Source organism: Dermacentor silvarum, chromosome 3 (assembly GCF_013339745.2).
Source record: "Dermacentor silvarum isolate Dsil-2018 chromosome 3, BIME_Dsil_1.4, whole genome shotgun sequence".
Taxonomy (NCBI): Eukaryota; Metazoa; Arthropoda; class Arachnida; order Ixodida; family Ixodidae; genus Dermacentor; species Dermacentor silvarum.
The window spans coordinates 91561228-91583513 of record NC_051156.1 but is presented as its reverse complement, the minus strand read 5'-3'; the positions used below and the strand labels follow the sequence as shown (position 1 = coordinate 91583513).

The 22286-nt window shown below is 48.6% G+C and overlaps 1 protein-coding gene and 1 long non-coding RNA gene across 2 annotated transcripts in view; both read right to left on the bottom strand.

Annotated features, from left to right (window-relative positions):
- Positions 1-7744, bottom strand: part of LOC119443912 (rRNA methyltransferase 1, mitochondrial-like) — a 20527-nt gene extending 12783 nt beyond the window's left edge. The window contains exon 1 of the mRNA XM_037708499.2: positions 7688-7744. Coding sequence (XP_037564427.2) covers positions 7688-7744 — 57 coding nt within the window. The remainder of the gene's footprint in view (positions 1-7687) is intronic.
- A 2328-nt stretch (positions 7745-10072) lies between these two features.
- The window catches only part of LOC125943880 (uncharacterized), a 68106-nt gene continuing 55892 nt past the window's right edge, over positions 10073-22286 (bottom strand). The window contains exon 3 of the long non-coding RNA XR_007465960.1: positions 10073-10219. This is a non-coding gene — a long non-coding RNA (uncharacterized LOC125943880). The remainder of the gene's footprint in view (positions 10220-22286) is intronic.

Below are 22286 nucleotides of genomic sequence, written 5' to 3'. Positions count from 1 at the left end.
TTTGGAAATCATTTTACGCTATAGCGCCCCAGGTCTTCAACAACTCGGGACAAGCAGGGCACCCGCGATCTGTGAGGAGCTGCTGGGGTGCATCGTGATGAAGGATGACGTCATATAATAGAAAATCTGCCCACTCAGTTGGACAGTTTCTGCGCAAAGCTCGCGTGATCGCGTACCGGGTCCCGTAGTCAGCCGCGACAACGACCCACTTATTACCAGATGTTGACGTCAGAAAAGGGCCGATAAGATCGAGACTGAGGTGAAAGAATGGCTCGAAGGGCACATCGATGGGGTGAAGACGTCCAGCGGGAAGCACAGCAGGTTTTTGCAGCGCTGACAAGGCGCACAGGCTGCAACTTAGTGGCACACACAGCGGTACAGGCTTGGCGAGAAGAAGCGGCGCCGTACGTCGTCTAAGTACGAGAAACGTCGAGGTGGCCTGCACTGGGTGCGTCACGCAAGTGCTCATGAACAGATGTCCGGAGATGGCGCATGACAACGAGTAAAAATGCTGGTCCTTCAGGGCGTAAGCCGCGACGGTAGAGAACGTCGTCGCGGAGTACCGAGCATGCGCACTGTGGGCTCCGAATGTCCAGTATTGAGACGATCGATAACAACACGTGAGCAAGCATCACGCCGTTGTTCAGTGGGGATGTCGCGCAGATCATAAATGCCCAGGACACAAGAGTCGGTGTCATGTGCATCATCTTCAGGGCAGTCGACAGGATGCCGGGAGAGGCAGTCGTTGTCCTTGTGTACAGTGCCTAGAATATATATTTTAGGCACTGTACCTTGTGCAAGCGGCCTGACTTGTATAAAACAGCAAACGAATATTCTGGGAGCCGTAGCGTCCATCTGCCCAATCGCCCATTGGAGTCCTTCAGTGACGAGACCCAGCACAATGCATGGTGAATGGTAACCACGAAAAATCTGTGGCCGTACAAGTAGGGGCGGAATTTAGCTGCTGCCCAAACTAATGCCAGGCACTCCCGTTCAGTAATTGAAAAATTCCACTCTGCGGGTGACAGCTGGCGTATGCAATGACACGCTCAGCGTGAGGCTGCCATTGAACGAATACAGCCCCAATTCCGTGGCCACTGGCATCCGTGTGAAGTTCAGGGGTGGCAGCTGAATCATAATGAGTCAGCGATGGGGTTGCCGTTGGCAAGCCTACGAGGGTGGAGAATGCTTTGATTGGAGCAGGGCTCCACGTGAATTGCAGTAGGGTTTCCACTTGGGCTTGTTGGCTTTCCATTGTTGGTTTTCCACACGTGAATCCAACGTCCTTCTTAAATAAGCCGGTGATGGGTGAGTGGAGTCGGCGAAATTCTTAATGAAATGACAGAAATACAAGCACAGGCCGAGAAAGCTTCTTACATTTGCGGTGGAAGACGGAATAGCAATGTTCTGGACAGCGCGAACCTTGTAATGGTCGGCACTGACGAGGTGGCCAAGAAAGTTAATTTGACGACGTCCACAGTGGCACTTGGAAGAGTTCAAATGCAGGCCGGAGCGTCAGAAAACAGCAAGACTGGCCGACATACGCATGAGATGACTCGCGAAAGTTGGTGAAAGGAGTATCACATCAGCTGCGCCAGGACAACCGTTGGGGTTGTAGGCGTTCATGCGGGCCGCGCCATTTCGGGTCCTGCTTAGTCCATCATGTTGTCCTGTCCGATGTGACGAACACTGTGGAGCTCCGTTGTTCCTTCTCGTGGGTACGCCACACCTCCACCAATTTGTTACGTTGCGAAAGTCAAATATACAGGCGTATTTACAATATTTACAAGTAAAGCAACGATACATAAACAAGATGGCTGGCGAGACCGATTCTACCGCTGCACGTCAAATCATCTTCTTCGCACGGATGCCACTCTTGGTCTCGACGTAGCAATATTGTTCAAAACGGGCTAACCGATAATCAGAACAACCAAGGAACAGCAGACCTGTAGTCCTAATTTGAGATAATGCTAATATTCTGTTCTTAAGTTCACTGCAACTACTTAAAGGGGCACTAAAGAAGTACTACGTCGAGCTAGATGGAAACATTAGGCTTCTGTAATAGCAAGCTAGCAATTCGTAGCGAAAACAGGGCTTTTGTGAGCTAGAAAGTGAAAAAAATGGAAAGTTGGAGCGGCACAACCTGTCATTGTCTATGGTAGCGCCCATGTGACATTCATCATCATCATCAGCCTATATTTTATGTCCACTGCAGGACGAAGGCCTCTCCCTGCGATCTCCAATTACCCCTGTCTTGCGCTAGCGTATTCCAGCTTGCGCCTGCAAATTTCCAAACTTCATCATCCCATCTGGTTTTCTGCCGACCTCGACTGCGCTTCCCTTCTCTTGGTATCCATTCTGTAACCCTAATGGTCCACCGGTTATCCATCCTATGCATTACATGGCCTGCCCAGCTCAATTTCTTCTGATTAATGTCAACTAGAATATCGGCTATCCCCGTTTGTTCTCCGATCCACACCGCTCTCTTCCTGTCTCTTAACGTTAGTCCTAAGATTTTTCGTTCCAGCGCTCTTTGAGCGGTCCTTAACTTGTTCTCGAGCTTCTTTGTTAACCTCCAAGTTTCTGCCACATATGTTAGCACCGGTAGAATGCAATAATTGCACACTTTTCTTTTCAACGACAGTGGTAAGCTCCCAGTCAGGATTTGGCAATGCGTGCCGTATGCACTCCAACCCTATTTTATTCTTCTGTAAAGTTCTTTCTCTTGATCAAGGTCCCCGGTGAGTAATTGACCTAGATAAACGTACTCCTTTACAGACTCTAGAGGCTGACTGGCGATCCTGAATTTTTGTTCCCTTGCCAGGCTATTGAACATTGTCTTTGTCTTCTGCATATTCATCTTCAACCCAATTCTTACACTTTCTCGATTAAGGTCCTCAATCATTTGTTGTAATTCGTCTCCGTTGTTGCTGAATAGGACAATGTCATCTGCAAACTGAAGGTTGCTGAGATATTCGCCGTTGATCCTCACCCCTAAACCTTCCCAGTCTAAGACCTTGAATACTTCTTCTATAGGCAAGCAGAGAATAGTATTGGAGAGATTGCGTCTCCTAGTCTGACCCTTGTCTTGATAGGTAACTTTCTACTTTTCTTGTGGACAACCAAGGTAGCTGTGGAATCCTTGTAGATGTTTGCTAAGATATTCACATATGCCTCCTGTACTCCTTGATTACGCAATGCCTCGATGACTGCTGGTATCTGTACTGAATCAAATGCCTTTTCATAATCTATGAAAGCCATATAGAGAGATTGATTGTACTCCGCAGATTTCTAGATTACCTGATTGATGACATGGATATGATCCATCGTAGAATATCCCTTCCTGAAGCCAGCCTGTTCTCTTGCTTGGCTGAAGTCAAGTGTTGCCCTGATTCGATTGAAAATTATCTTGGTGAATATTTTATACAATACTGAAAGCAAGCTAATGGGTCTATAATTCTTCAATTCTTTAACGTCTCTCTTCTTATGGATTAGTGTAATGTTGGCGCTCTTCCATCTCTCTGGTACACTTGAAGTTGTGAGGCATTGCGTATAATGGGCCGCAAGCTTTTCAAGCATAATATATCCTCCATCTTTGATTAAATCTACAGTTATTCCATCTTCTCCGGCAGCTTTTACTCTGGTCATGTCTATCAAGGCCCTTCTAATTTCATCGCTAGTTATAGAAAATGCCTCTGTATCCGGTTCATCACTATTTCGAATGAAAGTAGCTTGGCTGTTTTGGCTACTGTACAGGTCAGTATCGAATTCTTCTGCTGCTTTTACTATGTCATCGAAATTGCTGATGATATTACCATGCTTATCTTTCAGTGCATACATCTTGCCTTGTCCTATGTCAAGCTTTGTTCTTACTAATTTAATGCTGCGTCCATAATTTACAGCTTCCTCAATCTTTCCCACGTTATAATTTCGAATATCCCTTACTTTCTTCTTGTTGATCAGTTTTGACAATTCAGCGAATTCTATCTGATCTCATGAGTTGGACATTTTCATGTTTTTTTTCGTTTCTTTATTAGGGCCTTTGTTTCCTGGGAGAGCTTACCTACTGATTGCCTTGGTGCCTTACCTCCCACTTCAATTGCTGCTTCTGTGATCAACCTAGTTGCGGTTTCATTCATTACCTCTTTGTTTTCTTCATCTTCCTTTTCTAAAGCGGCATATTTGTTTGCGAGCACCAGCCTGAATTGGTCTGCTTTTACCCTTACCGCCTCTAAGTTGGCCTGTTTCCTCTTGACTAATTTCACTCTTTCTCTCTTCAAATTGAGAGAAATCCTAGACCTCACTAACCTATGGTCACTGCACTTTACCTTACCTATCACTTCTACATCCTGCACTATGCTTGGATCGGCAGAGAGTATGAAATCTATTTCATTCCTTGTTTCTCCATTAGGGCTTTTCCAGGTCCACTTCCTGTTGCTGCGCTTCCTGAAGAAGGTATTCATTATTCGGAGCCTATTCCTTCCCGCGAATTCTACTAACATCTCTCCTCTTGCATTCCTAGAATAGATGCCGTAGTTGCCAATTGCTTGCGCACCAACCTGCTTTTTCGCCACTTTTGCATCGAAGTCGCCCATTACTACAGTATACTGAGTTTGCACCTTTCTCATTGCTAATTCAACATCTTCATAAAACTGTTCAATTTCTTCATCATCGTGACTAGAGGTTGGGGCGTAGGCTTGTACTACCTTCATTTTGTACCTCCTATTCAGCTTTATTACGACGAATGCTATCCTCTCATTAGAGCTGTAGAATTTCATTTCATTTCATTTACTATACCTCAAAGGCCCCAGTTGGGGTACTACATGAGGGATGGGTTTTATATGCACTGAAAGAATGATTCCAGTTTTGTCCGCAATTGATGTGGATCGGAGTGGTCCACGGCAGTTGTAGGCAGATGGTTCCGGTAGCGTGCTGTCTTCACATAAAATGAGTGAAGATGCGTGGTAGAATGCGCCGGGGGAGGATAAACCGCTCTGGGATGGTTTGTGCGTTATAGCATTATAGAATTTGTGGTAAAGGCATAGCCTAGATATGCGACGTCGCAATTCAAGGTTGGTGAGGTGACCACGAGCCTTAAACTCGGAAACGCTGGAATGGTAAGAGTACGCAGAGTAAATAAAACGAGCTGCACGATTTTGTACTGGTTCTAGAATATTAGGTTAGATTGATGAGGGTCCCAAACAGAGCATGCGTATTCTAACTTAGGGCGAACAAATGTGAGGTAAGCTATTAGTTTCACTGATGGCGGAGCGAGTCTTAAGTTCCTACGAAGAAAACCCAAAGTGCAATTCGCGGAGTTAGCTACGTGGGTAAACCAGGAGAGATTGCTTGAAAATGTTACGCCAAGATATTTATAAGGTTCAGTGGATGATATTGCGGAGTCGAAAATGATATATTGTGCTGGATGGTAATGTGGCCTGCGGTGGAAAGATATTAGTGAAGTTTTCTTTATATTTAAGGACATTAACCATGTGATACACCAGGACATTCATCAATGTTGCCAGCTACGTTGTTATAGACTAGAAATCCTACCCCGGATTCTCTCTTGTCTGGAAGACCTCTGTAGCAGAGGGCGTGGCCGTTAGTCAGCGCTGTGTAAGCCTCACCAGTTCTTCTAACCTAAGGTTTATAATATCCCAGGCAATGCCTGATAATTCAAATAGTCCTGCGAAGCTAGCCTCACTCGAGAGGGTGCGCGTGTTGAACGTTGCGAGGCTCAGTTTCCATTGGCGGCCTGTCCGGACCCAGAGATTCTTAGCACCCTCTGCGGCGTAGCAGGTCTGACCGCCACCGTGGTCAGGTGCTCCGCAGCCACTGGGGACTGAGGGCCATGGGTTAATTGTCGGAGTCATGAGGGACGTAGTGGCCGAATACTGCACCAGGGAGGCCAATTCCTGTTCTGGTGAGGGAGTGACTTTGATGAAGCTTAGTGGGCCTTCCTAGTTTGGCTGCACCTGAACTAGTAACTACTAGCTCTCGGCAATATATATATATATATATATTTTTTCTTGCCGGTGTCAGGTGTCTCCATGCCTGAAAATGTAGTGGACTGGAGTAGAATTCAAACTTACGACCTTCAGATTTCAAGCCGGGTATTCTACCTCTGCTCCACGCCACCCCCACCATGTGACATTAGCGCTGGTTAATTCACAGAGAGCAACATAGATTGAGGTCACATGGGAGATTACCTCAACTCGCCCATTTTGGCAAGGGCGGTTAAAACAGAGGAGCAGCACTGGGACAAGGGCAGCTTGTACGCAATGACCCAAGTTGGTGTAAAAGAGGTGAATTGAGAATTGACCCGCACCTAGGGGCATATACTCCGTGAGTCACGTTAGTCTAACAGCGGGTTTCCAACACAGTTCCCTCAGCGCATCAACGCGACCATCTACCCATTAGACCATGGACTATCCAGTGATCCAAGTTGGCGAGAAAACTGGTAGAGAGATAGAAACGAAGATCTCAAACAAAAATGTGGTTGATCCCTCTTATATAGGAATCGGTATAGAACACGAAAGTGAAACGTGTCTTCACAGAAGTAGTGTAATGTTTATTGCACATTGATATATAATGTCTATTGGTGTTTTGTGGCTAAAGCGCCCTTAGGCGTTGATGCACCCACGCTGACGCCTGGTGGCACGTCTCCTCCATCACGACTACCAACGTCGATGACCATGAGCAACCGTCGTGCATATGGAAGCTGCACTACGCTGCACACGCTAGCACAACGCGAAAGACGAAGCACGTAACTGACACACTAATACAACGCGCAAGACAAAACACGTAACTGAATCGTCACCGAGTCAAATCAGCGCGTACAGCGCGTCGTAATTGCAGCCTCCGCGATCAACTTCAGAAACATTTTCAGAGCTAATTGCGGAGGCCACGCTCCGCTGTGCTGAGTACGGTGAACGCCACCTAAGTGGCGTTGGTAGTGCTTCTTGATGACAGCGTCCCTTCGAATGCTGGCATCGAGGCGTCGTAGTGCTGAGACCACCGAAGCGTTTCACTGTCGGTGCGCGTTAGTGTCATAATGCAGTACTTCTCTTTTCTGCTCGTAGGCGGCGGCACCACCCCGAGCAAGAGCGCGGGTACACGGAGGAGTGTTAGATATATAAGGCGCGTCTGTGTAGCTCTCTGCAAATGCGTTTGTGGCGCAATGGGTTAAACGCTCGGCGATCTATCGTCGCGGACCGAGAGGTCGTGGGTTCGATTTCCAAATTTTGCATGTTTGTGGAACTTTTTCTTCTGGTTTCTTTCTTTGTATTATGTTCTGTGACGTATTTCCGTGACGGAAATACGTCAGTGTAGTCTTGGTGGACCCCGGCATAAAACACTTTCGTGTTAAAAAGCATATAACGTATCCTAACAATGCTAATGTCGTTATAATTTTAGCAGTGTACGAGGTTGAAATCCGAGAGCCTGAATGACGTTCAAGATTTGAAGCATTGTTAATGTGGGTTTGCAAATATTGCATGGGGCAGCTATTTTGGTGAGCCGTGGTTCGATTTTACCTGGGACAAGAATGTCTTTTGTTTAAGTAACTGAAAACAATAAGAGAAAGGAACTGCAAGTTGCAGGATATGAGCCAAATGATGCTTTGCATTACAAGACTGGAGTTTGCAACAACCTTCATAGTTTATTTTTGTGCCATTTCCAACAGTACTGACAGCAGCTTGCCCTTCCTGTTGGCCATCTGCTGGTGCAGCTGCTGCTCCCGCATCTTCTCGTCTCGATTTCTTCTGCTTTCTGTTGTATATGCAGCTGCTGTTCGACAAGAATTTGTGCCAGAATGGTGGAATTGACTTGCTGCAGGTTTCTTGCTCCAGCCTCTCGTGCTCTTTGTGACACTTAACGTTGCCATGGTTCAACGTGGGGCTCATCCGCATGCTGCCCTTCTAAGGCCTCCCCCCCCCCCCCCCCCAGGCACTGGTGCCGCTCTTAGCAGCTGTTCCAAGCGAGCAGGGGAGGGGCACAATTCGGGGATGTCATTGCCCGGGGACTGTTGTGTCTCGCAGTCTGCATCCCCATCAATAATGGCCTGAAAAATCTGAAGTACGTTAACAAGGCTAAGTGCTGGACGAGTCGGTATATGGTCAACTGAGATGAAAGCCAGCTAAAGAAGCGCATACACAAGAAACAAGGAGTACACGAGACGATTGCTATACTAACAACGGAGCTTTATTGTAGACATGAACAGGCAAGGTCTAACTGAGCTGATCTGACAGCACGACACCACCACTATAACCACGAGTTTACATAGATTATCGCTCAAACATACTAACACATTTAAGGTTCTAGATACGAATACTCCTTTCAGTTAGTGCGAGTGATGGTACGCCAATGCATATGTCATTGTGCTTCTTAATCTGACAGGCGTATAAAAATTCGCTGGTGGTTCTCGTTTTGCTCCGGCCAGGAATTGTGTCAACAATTGTTCCACAAATAATTGCAGCACCATGGATTGCCGACGCCAAATGAGCTGAAATCAAATGAAAGGGGGTGTTGATATCTAGAACCTTGAATGTGACAGTAAGTTTGATCCACAATGTGTGTAACTCGTGGTTGTTATAGTACTGTGTTGTGCTGGCGCATGCGCTTGGGGAGATCTTTCGGGTTCATGTTCAGCAATTGTCCTTGTGCTTTGTGTATGCTTTCCTTTTGCTGGTTAGTGGAACCTAAAGGCAGGCATAGCAAAATATCAAGTCTGATGCAGAAGGAGATCCTGCTGTTTCTGATGTTATTATGTACTAATGAATCCTGTAGTAAGGAATAAAATAGATTTCATACTCTCTGCCGATCCAAGCATAGTGCAGGATGTAGAAGTGTTAAGTAAGGTTAAGTGCAGTGACCATAGGTTAGTAAGGTCTAGGATTTCTCTCAATTTGAAGAGAGAGAGAGTGAAATTAGTCAAGAGGAAACAGGCCAACCTAGAGGCAGTAGGGTAAAAGCAGACCAATTAAGGCTGGTGCTTGCAAACAAATATGCAGCTTTAGAAAAGGAAGATACAGACAACATAGAGGTAATGAATGAAACCGTAACTAGGTTGATCTCAGAAGTAGCAATTGAAGTGGGAGGTAGGGCACCACGGCAACCAGTAGGTAAGCTCTCCCAAGAATCAAAGGACCTAATAAAGAAACGACAGAAGATGAAAATGTCCAACTCAACAGATCAGATAGAATTCGCTGAACTGTCAAAACTAATTAACAAGAAAAGAGTAAGGGATATTCGAAATTATAACGTGGGAAAGATTGAGGAAGCCGTAAAATATGGACGCAGCATTAAATCAGTAAGAAGAAAGCTTGACATAGGACAAGGCAAGATGTATGCACTGAAAGATGAGCATGGTAATATCATCAGCAATTTCGATGACGTAGTAAAAGCAGCGGAAGAATTCTATACTGACCTGTACAGTGCCCAAGACAGCCAAGCTACTTTCATTCGAAATAGTGATGAACCGGATACAGAGGCATTTTCTATAACTAGCGATGAAATTAGAAGGGCCTTGATAGACATGACCAGAGTAAAAGCTGCCGGAGAAGATGGAATAACAGTAGATTTAATCAAAGATGGAGGAGATATCATGTTTGAAAAGCTTGCGGCCCTTTATACGCAATGCCTCACAACTTCATGTGTACCAGAGAGCTGGAAGAACGCTAACATTATATTAATCCATAAGAAGGGAGATGTTAAAGAACTGAAGAATTATAGACGCATTAGCTTGCTTTCAGTATTGTATAAAATATTCACCAAAATAATTTCCAATAGAATCAGGGCAACACTTGACTTCAGCCAACCAAGAGAACAGGCTGGCTTCAGGAAGGGATATTCTACGATGGATCATATCCATGTCATAAATCAGGTAATCGCGATATCTGCGGAGTACAATCAACCTCTTTACATGGCTTTCATAGATTATGAAAAGGCATTTGATTCAGTAGAGATACCAGCAGTCATAGAGGCATTGCGTAATCAAGGAGTACAGGAGGCATATGTGAATATCTTAGCAAACATCTACAAGGATTCCACAGCTACCTTGGTTCTCCACAAGAAAAGTAGAAAACTACCTATCAAGAAAGGGGTCAGGCAAGGAGACACAATCTCTCCAATGTTATTCACTGCATGCTTAGAAGAAGTATTCAAGCTCTTAGACTGGGAAGGCTTAGGAGTGAGGATCAACGGCGAATATCTCAGCAACCTTCGGTTCGCAGATGACATTGTCCTATTCAGCAACAATGGAGACGAATTACAACAAATTATTGAGGGCCTTAATCGAGAAAGTGTAAGAATTGTGTTGAAGATGAATATGCAGAAGACAAAGATAATGTTCAATAGCCTGGCAAGGGAACAAGAATTCAGGATCGCAGTCAGCCTCTAGAGTCTGTAAAGGAGTACGTTTATCTAGGTCAATTACTCACAGGGGACCCTGATCACGAGAAAGAAATTTACAGAAGAATAAAATTGGGTTGGAGTGCATATGGCAGGCATTACCAAATCCTGACTGGGAGCTTACCACTGTCGTTGAAAAGAAAAGTGTACAATCATTGCATTCTACCGGTGCTAACATATGGAGCTAACTAGGAGTTTAACTTGGAGGTTAACGTGCTAACTTGGAGGTTAACAAAGAATCTCGAGCACAAGTTAAGAACCGCACAAAGAGCGATGGAACGAAAAATCTTAGGACTAACGTTAAGAGACAGGAAGAGAGCGGTGTGGATCAGAGATCAAACGGAGATAGCCGATATTCTAGTTGACATTAAGCGGAAGAAATGGAGCTGGGCAGGCCATGTAATGCGTAGGATGGATAACCGGTGGACCATTAGGGTTACAGAATGGATACCAAGAGAAGGGAAGCGCAGTCGAGGTCAGCAGAAAACCAGATGGGATGATGAAGTTAGGATATTTGCAGGCACAAGTTGGAATGCGCTAGCGCAAGACAGGAGTAATTGGAGATCGGAGGGAGAGGCCTTCGTCCTGCAGTGGACATAAAATATAGGCTGATGATGATGATGATGAATCCTGTAGTAAAACATGCTATTTAAAAAGTCGCAATGTAGCTTCAAAGGGAGAAATGCAAACATTTCGAATGACAGCACTTAGGGCACTCCTAGCTAGGCTACTGTGCATGTTTTTCCAATAGGAAAGCAAGCTAGATGACTTTTGAGCTTCGATTTGAGAAAGTGTACAGTTACGCAGTAATTGTTACGAAGTTAACAGTTGCGCAGTAGTGCAGGCACCGTTGGAGTGCTGAACCGCCTTTTCCAGAAAAACCAGGCTGTGTGCACACTCACGCATTGTGCAGGTCACATTTTTATTCTGTTTTTAGCGACAAATCATTTTATTGCAGGGACCTTAAAAATCTACGTAGGTCCCAATAGAATTTTTAATGGAGTATTCTACAGCCTGTCGTCTTTGTTTCAGTTCAGTAGCCTGTAAAGAAACGTGAACAGGGCTAGCGCGAAAGCACTACATATTGTCATACTGACTGAGAATTCCAAGATATGTTTTTTTTTAATTGACGCATCTCACAGTCAATATTGTATGGGTGTTTTTGTACATCTAATTGGAAGAACACGGTACTGTGCCATATGAAAGAGGGATAAAAAGACACTCTGCAGTACGCGAGGCTCAAAGAGTTCCAAGTGCAGTTAAAGAAAAAAAGGCACTCACGTGTACTTGCTTTCCAAGTTTTCAATCTTCTTCTTCACCTCCTTTGTCGATCTGTTACATCGCGCGCGCGGATCTTCCTCGCGATCGCCTCGTAGACAATAAAATTGCGTTTAGCGCGGCACCAGTCGTGCGGTTGCTCTTCCCAAAGAGCAATGAGCGTCCTCGTTTGTTTAGCACACCAGGACATTTTCACTGTACACAAGCTCGACGATCCCGCTTAAGCACAAGCCATCGCACAAGCAAAAAGGTGAGTAACTGCAACTATGCCTGGCACGACTGCGACACGAAAACTTAAAATACTGATCGCGTAGAGAAGACGGAGCGCCCAACACGTACGAGGAAACAGGCCACAAGACAAGCACTCACAAGTTCAGATTTATTTTCAGAAAGGCGGAGTACCATAACGAGAAAAGAAAGAAAACCTACACCATAGCCCCAAAAATAAGAATGTGTACAGAAGATATTCTTTTACAAATTGCTGATTTCCGCGTTGGAGCATTGCAGCTTCAAGGTATGGCGTCTGTGATGAAAAGGAGACACTGGCGAAGGTAGCATGGAGAGGGATAATTGAAACTGCGCAATGAGGCACAAGCCTAATTAAATGCAAAAGGGGGCAAGGCAAGCCGTATGCTCAGGGGCAGCTTCGCGAGGGATGAACGGCTGACGAAACCAATGAGACACACATGGTGACGGCACGGGTAGGTTCGGTGAACGTACGTGGAGCGGAAATGCAAGGAGTGAAGAATTCTGCGTCCAGGTGAAATGGTGGGAGCGGCAGGAATGGTTTAAACGAAATAACGGTTATTCTAGACACCTAATGGCATTGCCGATCATTTGTACGAAGAAAAACTATTAGCCCTTCCCCTGTCGAGAAAATGGGGGTAAGCGAAGCTTATGGTGTGTGTATGTGACCCCTGTGGTGATTTTCTTCCTTTCTTTCTCTCTCTTTCTTTCTCTCTATCTTTCCTCTCTCTTTCTTTCTCTCTATTTATATATCTCTTTCTCTCCCTCTTTTCTTGTTTCTTTTTATCTCTCTCTTACATTTTGCCCCTGGTATGTGCATTGAGCTTGGACCGTTTCTGCGCTATCACTACGATCATCCCCTTTTTCTGCGTGACACCATCACCACCACCGCCGACACTTGTGAGGCCTATAAAGCTTCGCTAAAACCGCTGTTTCTCTTGCAGATAGCACGGCTCCCCCGACGCGGACGATGGACGCTCCGACGCCATAACGACGTGCAAGCTAGGTTCAGTTATTATTAGTGAAGAAACACACATCAATGCATCCAAGCAACACACTGCATTGCAGTCATTTGAGTCGCAGAATGTACTCGCTGTTAAGTGCACCTCCACAGCAAGTGTTACTAGGTTTTTTCATCGGACAGCCTCCGAGTGACAGTAAATGTGAATTTAGCTCGCTGGAAGTCTAACCTATATTTGCCCGTTTGACAGGCGTATTACACGGTGGGACTAAGAGCAGTCACACTTCATCCACTAAGAGTGCTAGAAGAAATCCCAGCAATGTGCTTGCGCATAATCTAAAATTTGTCGATAGTGCCACGCGTGTTTTACATGTCATTCGCTATCATATCATCAGAGCCGGCACCAGTTTTCGGAATGGTTGTAGGTAGAAGACGAAGTGAACGACGTTGGCTGTTGTGGCCGCTTCAGTAGAGGTGCCGTTCGCTGCCAGTGGACTTATCTTGCCTTTCTTAATGCCCTTAAGAGCAATATCACCTCCTTGCAGTCCCAGATAGCGCGATTATCAGGCTATTTTCAAACACTAGAAACAAAGTCAATAACGCTATGTCCCCCACATCCCCCTCTTTCAATGCACCAAAAAATAAAGAGGCTTCCAGAGGCTTCAAAAAAAAAGAAAGCTCATGTGAAGCTACTTATTCAACACGTGGGTAACAACCAACCCAAACATTTTCCTGGTGTCATAGCGCTACAAGAGACAAATTGCAACGTAAAGTTCCCTTGCTGCTAAGAATTTAACCAGCTGGGAGCCTCTTCACCCCCCTGCACGGCCATCTTGGTGCATCGTAAACTGGACAGCTGTGCAGCATGAAATTGAATGTGCCAGCATTCAGCGCACTCTCGTTGAAATCCTGCCCAAGAAACGAGGGGACATGGCTCTCTTCATCTTTAACATTTACAGCTCACCCAGAGACAGGGCAGCCGACTTCTCTCCCATATTAAAGAAAGAATTTTGCATGGCCAAAGACGGTCAACTACTCGTCAGCGCGGATTTCAATTCCAAACATCCCGATTGGGGTTACCACAAGGCGGAACCTACAGGGACCAGACTATGGGTAATTATTCAAGATACAAGGTTTACTATCCTCAACGATCCACAGCAACCTCCGACAAGGGTCGGAAACAGCGTTTGTAAGAACACATTCCCTGATCTTACCCTGGGCAGAAATGTGACGGTAGCCAAGTGGGAAAATATTGGATTAACGGTAGGCAGTGACCATAACATCCCAGTCACAACAGTGTTCACCTCACCTAACAAACAAACCCGCACGGCGGCACGCATAACCAAATGGGATCACTTCCGCCAATATCGGGGGGAAACAGCCCCCGACACAATTCTTGACCTCGGAGAATGGATTAAGACCCTAAAGAGCGACGTCAGAACCGCCACGCAGGAAATGAGTGTGGAGAATCTAGCGTCCACAGATTCTCGTCTCCTACACATGTGGGAGTCACGAGAAGGCCTCATGCGAAGGTGGGGGCGGCAACGCCACAATTAGAAACTCCGACGACGAATCGCGAAGTTAGAACGCGACATTGAAACTCGTGGCACCACGCTTGAACGTCAGCAGTGGGAACAAACATGTAGCAGTCTGAATGGTCAAATGGGCGCCAAAAAATGTGGCATCTATTACGCCATCTACTCGACCCTAACAGCACCAAATCCGAGACCCGAAAACGTCCTTGAACGCTTCATTCACCAATACCCGGGCTCGGACGGGGAGTTGCTTGACGAACTGGCCAATATCTATATCAATACCCAAGCCAATTTAAATGGCGCTAGTAACCCCAGAACGGCGCTACCAGAATACGGGGGAAACCCTAACCCCCAACTCAATGCTGATTTTTCAGAGACCGAGGTTTGCGCGGCACTCCATAGACTGCGCACAACATCGGCACCAGGTCCAGATGGAGTGACGAACAAAATGCTCCGCAACCTCGACTCGAAATCAGTGGGGGCTTTCACAAAATACATGAATAAATGCTGGAGATCCGGCCAAATGCCTGCAGAGTGGAAGCACGCCAGGGTCTCCTTCATTCCGAAACTGGGCCAGAAACTCGAGCTCGACAACCTCCGACGCATCTCCCTTACCTCGTGCCTGGGTAAGCTGATGGAGCACGTTGTGCTCTGTCGCCTACAAAATTACGCAGAAGAGCACAACCTTCTTCCCTCCACGATGCTGGGCTTCCGTGCACATATTTCTACCCAGGATGCCCTCATCCAGCTGCACCATGACCTCATCAAACCAGACAGTGGCGAGAACACCAAAGCTCTATTGGGACTCGACCTTCACAAAGCCTTCGACAACGTGAAGCACTCATCCATTGTCAGAAGTCTAGCCACGCTACAACCTGGAGAGCGCACATACAATTATATTACGACCTTTCTCTCCGACAGAACGGTTGAGCTATCGGTGGGCTCCCTCACTTCCCAGCTGATCAAACTCGGCGACCGTGGCACCCCTCAGGGAGCCGTTCTCTCATCATTTCTCTTCAACTTCGCAATGAGGTGACTACCCCCCAAGCTGGACGCAATCTCGGGCCGGCGCCACACACTTTATGCGGACGACATCACGATATGGACGGCCACCGGGTCCGACGGCAGATCGCGGACACCCTCCAGAGGGCCCGCGGATGAAGTCGTCCAGCATGTGGATGACGCAGGCCTCAAGTGTTCACAAAGCAAGTCTGAATTGATGATCCTCCGACCTCCCGAGCCTACGGAGAATAAAATCTCCGCTACCCATTATCGACTTACTGGTTAATGGCACGCCAATACCCCAAGTGGAGCACATCTAGGATACTTGGCCTCACCATGCAGAAAAACCACTACACAAATATCACACTAGACAGCCTTGCAATATCGGTAAATCCGACGGCTCGCTTGATACACAGGGTAAGCGCACGCAGGTAGGGCATGAAGGAGAAGGAATTACTCCAGATCATTCAGGCCTTTGTCGTGCCGCGTTTCACGAACGCTTTGCCGTACTTACAACTCCGACAAAATGAACGCGATCGCCTAGACCGCCTGATAGACCGCCTGTACCGCCCTGGGACTTCCCCGTAATACCTCAACAGAACACCTCCTCAGTTTGGGCCTACACCACACCCTGGAGGAACTCCTAGGAAGCGCAAAGGACTGCGCAATTATACCGGCTTCAAGGAAGCAGAACGGGTCGTTGGATAATGGACCGCATTGGGCAAAGGGTTTCTACAACGCGCAATGACCCTGCCACCATTCCGCCAGAAATTAGGAGGAATTTCCTCATCACGCCAATACCAAAGAACATGTGGCCGGCCACCTCGATGGAAGAAGAAAAGCGAGAGCAAAGACTCTCACAAAACTCAAGGGTCCTAACCCGGAAAGCGGCTTACGTAGATGCCGCCAAATACCCAACCAATAACAACTGCGCTATCAGCCTGGTCTCTCTTCCCCACAACCGGGACTGCGAGGCCCGTCTACGCACAGCATGCTCGCTGAGAGCCCCCAACGCAATTGAAGCCGAAGAGGTCGCCATCGCACTTGCAGCAGCGGCAGGCTTCACCACAATTCTGAGCGACTCCAAGGCCGCCATCAGCAACTTCACTCGTGGCATCGTAGCTCCTACAATGCTACGACTACTTCACCCCTTCTCTCTTCTCGTTATCAATTTCCCCCTGAGTATGGAAGCGGGGAAGACGATGACGACGCAGAGGTTTTCAGTTGCCACATCGAACTTGTATGGGTCCCGGCCCATTCGGGGAACCCGGGGAACGAGGCAGCCCACCAACATGCTCGAGGATTCGTCCACCGAGCTGCGGGCCAGGCCTCTGACCCGGAGGACTCGAATAGGGGACCTTTGACCTCCTACAGTGACATCACCACCTACTATAGAATCTCGAGACGATCGAGACCATCACCTCACCCTAAATTGACCAAGTGTCAAGAAATCACCTGGCGTCGCCTACAAACGCATTCGTTTCCTTGCCCCCAGATCCTCTCATACATAAACCCGGAGCTAATCGACCCCCACTGTAAGCTATGTGGAGAGATTGCCACTCTCAACCACATTATCTGGGACTGCTGGAAGGACCCTTCCTCCCCACTCTCTCATGGCCACTCCCTTATCCCGGGCATGGAATAATATCCTCGCCAGGACCAGCCTGGAGGATCAGCTCCCGGCCGTGGACAGAGCCGAAGAGGTGGCTGGCAGGCACGACCTGACAGACTACCTCCCCCTTGAACGACACCTATTGTCGAGTAAAGTTGTACCTACCTACCTTGCCTTTCATCTCACGTCAAACTGGTGGAGGTGCTGGATAGACCTAGGCCACACCCTAGGCGAACTAGACCCGATACTGCAGACGTCACCAGCTTTCTCGTTCGAAGTCGCGCGAAGAAGCCGTCGCCTCCAAGGACTACCACCGGAGCTCCATATGCTGGCATGTCCATCGAGAAAAATGTCCACCACTACGGCAGGCCGGACGCAAGAGACCCAGACTGCTCCTGTTCCGCGGATTGCTTGTGCGCCAGGCACATCACGATCTTTCCAGAGCGACGCATTCGAGAACGTTGAGGATTGTTTGGCTTACTTGGAATGGGTTAACGCTTCAACGATTGGGACGACACCAGGAAGATCCGGTACGGCTACTTTGCACTCGAGGATTCAGCACGTTCAGTCAGCTAAGGCGTTGCGCTCCTGAGCACGATATCGCAGGTTAGAATCCCGGCCGCAGCGACCGCATTTCGATGGAGGCGAAATGCAAAAACGCTGGTGTGCTTGCTGTTGTAGTGCATGTTAAAGAACCCCAGGTGGTCAAAATTAAAGTCCCTAGATTCCTGCTCTTGTTACAGTAAGCGACATCTACCTCCGTCGGCCGCCATGTTCTCCTAACCTCCTGAAGCTGGCGTATCTGCGTAGATATCCATCCGACCGTCAACGGGCCGCTGCTGCACCACACAAGTGAAATATACGCTTCATGCATGGGGCCAGACAACCAATTACGACCCCGAAAGCGGCTAGTACTGACACTGTGTGAGGCCGAACGCGTACTTTGTCTTTACGGCGACGCGTGCCGCGTTCTATTGCGGTCGCACAATACGACGCATGCCGTTGTTTCTAGCTGCGGTCGCGCCGACCGCAGAACAACTCCGTCGCACAAGGAAAGACAAAAGATAACACGCCCAGAAACATAATGTGTCTTTCCCCTGCCCTCAAGTTGGCTCGCAGTAGGCGTGCAAGTGACTGCGGGGAACAGCGTTAGGAAGAACATGGCCGCCGAAATGAGCGCCGACCAATGAGATTGGTCGGCGGTGCTTCGAAGCTTGTCGCTAATTAAAGCAAAACAATATCTAGGGACATTAGTCAAAATTAATCCAGAACCCTTCACTACGGCATGCCTCCTAACCAGAACTGGTTTTGGCGCCTAAAACCTGAGAAAGAAGTTGATTCAGCACGCATATAGTATGTGAACCACGAATCTTCTCCGACAAGTTGGCGGGCGTTTCGGCGACAGCTGCGCGACACCTACAGCAGCGCAAGGAAAGAACAAGCCGAGCAAGCCCTCGCGTCACGAAACTGGAGGCCAAGCAAGAGCGCTGCTATGTTTGTCGAAGAAATGTCTCGGCTATTTCGGCGAGCGGATCCCTCGATGCCCGAGGAGAAGAAGGTGCGACTCTTGATGCGTGGAGTCAAAGAGAAACTTTTTGGCGGCGTTGTATGTAATCCTCCTGCCACTGTAGCGGAGTTCCTTCGTGAGGCAGCAACCATGGAGAGGATGCTTCGGCAGCGGTCGTCCCAATATGAGCGTCTCACAGCCACCGCCTGCTCCATCGCGACAGGAAACGAAAATGCAACTCACACAGACCTCGTACGGTGCGTGGTGAGGGAAGAACTCCGAAAGTTGCAAGCAGTAGGACCCAACCGAATGTGACGGCAATTACAGATTACAGATGTGGTTCGTGACGGGATCCAGCAGGCAATGCAACCTTTCACAAACCCCCCCCCTCCCCCCCCCCCCCCTAGATCACTTATGCCGAAGCGGTGCGTGCGCCAGCAGCAGTTGCCACTCCAGTCCGGTTTCTCGTCTCCAACGGGACAAACAGCACCGCGGATTCCAAGCGCTGCAACTGCATGACTGAACATGCGGCAGACAAATGTTTGGTGCACGGCCGACATCGTCCACTGTGTTACCGCTGTGGGGAAGCTGGTCACTTTTACAGTGACTGTACGTTCCGCCAGATGGGTATCCGCAGCTTTCACCCGGACGTGCGTTGCCGGCGCTACGGCGAGCGGCCTCAGCAAATCGAAGTGTATCTTGCACTACATCATTAACGTGCGGTTCCACAGCGACGGCAGTCTCAATCATCGTCTCCTAAACACTTTGTGTCCCACTAGCCGCAAGTACCTACCATCCTTCGACTCTGTCGGCCGCAGTGGCTCTAGCCCATCTCGGGAAACTTGGAGCAGCGACCTGCGGGGGTCAGGCGCGCTGTTCCTCACACTGTCAAATATCCTCCCTCGACGTAACCTGTGACCGATGAGCAACTGACAAGCGACGAACCGATTCCGACATATCACCTGACACCAAGTTTCTGCTGATATTACCGCTTCTGTTGATGGACATCATCCAGTCACTGCTCTCGTCGACACCGGTGCCGATTACTCAGTTTCACATTCGCAGCTGCCCTGCGCAAAGTTACAATGTCTTGGGAAGGTCCCCAGTGCAGACAGCCGCTGGGCATCTTGTAACAGCAATGGATGAATAGAAACAACTGTTATTGACATCCGGCGAAGTTTTAACGACCCGGGCTCAGGTCTCTCATGAGGGGACTTCAAGGCCGTGCCCCGTCGCCGCCTCCCGGGCCCGCTGGACTGCCCACGTCTTGTGTCTTAAGGTGGAGTTGCCGCAGAAGCGGCGGCCCACTTCGACGCAAGAGCCTCCGGAGCACAACATCGTCTACAGCAGCTGAGTTGCCCGGCATTCGAGAAGCAGTCCACTGCATATACTAACACAACCTCGCTAACTGGACAGTGCTCTGCGACTCAAAACCGGCGCCTGCAACACATAAGCAATTATATGAATCCAAAAGCGCATATAGCCCTCTAATCTACGACATCATGGCTCTGCTTAATGAGGCGTCTCAATCCGGACATACCATTGCACTGCAGTGGATTCTCAGCCCCTGTGGAATAGCCGGAAATGAGCAGGTTGACGCGGAAGCAAAAATGGCGCACACTGACGAGTAGATTATAAAACTTCCCTTTTGCCGTTATGACATCAACGCCTTGCTACACAACTCCATCAAAACGTCTGTGGAGCGACAATGGGACAACCCCGACCATCGGCAAGAGCGCCTCTATAGACTTGACGCCGGTTTGCGATTCCGACTTCCACTTCGGATGCGGAGAGGCCAGGAATCACTAATCCATCGATTACGGCTTGGTGTGGCGTACACTCGCAAATACCTTCACTAGATTGGACGAGAACGGGACCCTGATTGTAGCGTCTGTCACACTCCCGAGAAAATAGAACACATACTTTGCGTGTGCCCTCAATATGCGGCCGAGCGAAGGACACTGAAGCGTAGTGTTGGCTGTTTGGACTCCCCCCCCCCCCCCCCCCCCCCTTTTCGGAACCAAGGTTTTAGGCGCATGGAGAAGCGTTGATCATGCCCAGCGCACCATAAGATCACTTTTGAACTTTATGTGTGAGACGGGCTTAGACGGTCGTCTCTAGGACCTGTGCAGTGTGCAGTGCGCGAAATGGGTTTGTGCGATGACGTTTTGTGTGGACAACACTACTCCTGCGTGTAGTGTGTGAAAAGTGTACAACTGCATATTGGACAACGTGTGTAAATAGTAGCTCATTGTACGATATCATAATCACCTGCCATAATCTTCTCCCACTTCCCCTTACCCCAGTGAGGAGTAGCAGGCTAGAGACACGCTCTCCAGGCCGACCTCTCCTCCCTCTCTTCATTAAAATCTGCTCTCTCGCTCTCTCCCTCCGCTGCTATTTTCGCGCCATTTTCGCTGCTATAACAGGACACGCCCACAACATGTGTGAGAGTGTCGCTCTAGTTGCCTGACATAACTTGCAAAGAGCACTCGGGTATTGCGTGGGGAAAATGTGCTACAATCGCACAGGACTGGGGAAGGTGTGTGTTTGCAGTTGTCGCCAGACGACTGCCTGGCAACGTCTCAGTTTTGGGTTAGGTGGGGGCAATATCCTCCTGCCTAACTGTAGTGCTTGGTGATATCATTATAGCTTACTAAGCGTTCTCGCGTGTTTCGCACCAGGAGGCCCGAACTCGCAGAGGGTGTCTCAGACTCTGCGCGGTGGGTCAGTTCTCGCGCAGAGTGCTGTGCCACCTCATTCAAGTTATGGGGGCCCTCGTCGGTGGGGGTAGCGACGTGCGCTGGGAACCACATGATCGCGGTGCTATCGAAGTGCTGTCGACCAGCTTTCCTTAGGATATGAAGAACTTCGGACGAAATGCGCCCCCACGCGTAGTTACGAACTGCGGATTGTGAGTCGCAAAGAACTACCTCGCAGAGGGGGTCGGTAAGCGCAAGCGCAATCGCAACCTCTTCCGCTGTATCTGGGTATTCCGTGCTGACACTGGACGCGTGAGTAAGTCGGGCATTAACGTCTATGACTACCGCCGTGAACCGTTGTTCTTGTGTGTACTCTGCCGCGTCTACGAAGCGCGTAGTCGTCTTCCCACCAAAGAGCGCAGCAGTGCCTTGGCATGGGCCTGCCGTCGGCCCCCGTTACGTTCGGGGTGCATGTTTCGAGGGATAGGGGCGACGATCATTGTGTCGCTGACGTTGGGTGGAATGGCCTGTTTCTGACCATGTTGGACATGGTAATTGAAGCCGAGTTTCTGCAGCATGTACCGACCCGTGGCTGCCAGGGAGATGTGTTCGAGTTGCGTGGCTCTTTGCGCATCCGCGATTTCCTCAAGCGTGTTGTATACCCCCAGCTGTAGCAGACTAGAAGTGCTCCTGGACTCCGGTAGGCCAAGGGCGATCTTGTAAGTCTTGCCTATAAGGGTGTTTAGTTTCTCTCTTTCGGTGACATTCCAGTTGTGGAAGGCAGCCACATAAGTAATGCGACTGATTCCGAAGGAGTGTATGAGGCGCATGACGCTGTCCTCCTTCACGCCCGTGTGCTTGTTTGTAATGCGTTTGATCAGGCGGATAGCCGCTGTAACCTTGCCTTCAATCTTGCGGATAGCTTCTGCGTTTGACCCGTTGGCTGCTATATGCATGCCGAGGATGCGTATCTTCGGGACTCGGGGATTACAGGAGCCGTCTTGCGTATACAGGAGTATTTCCTCACATTGGC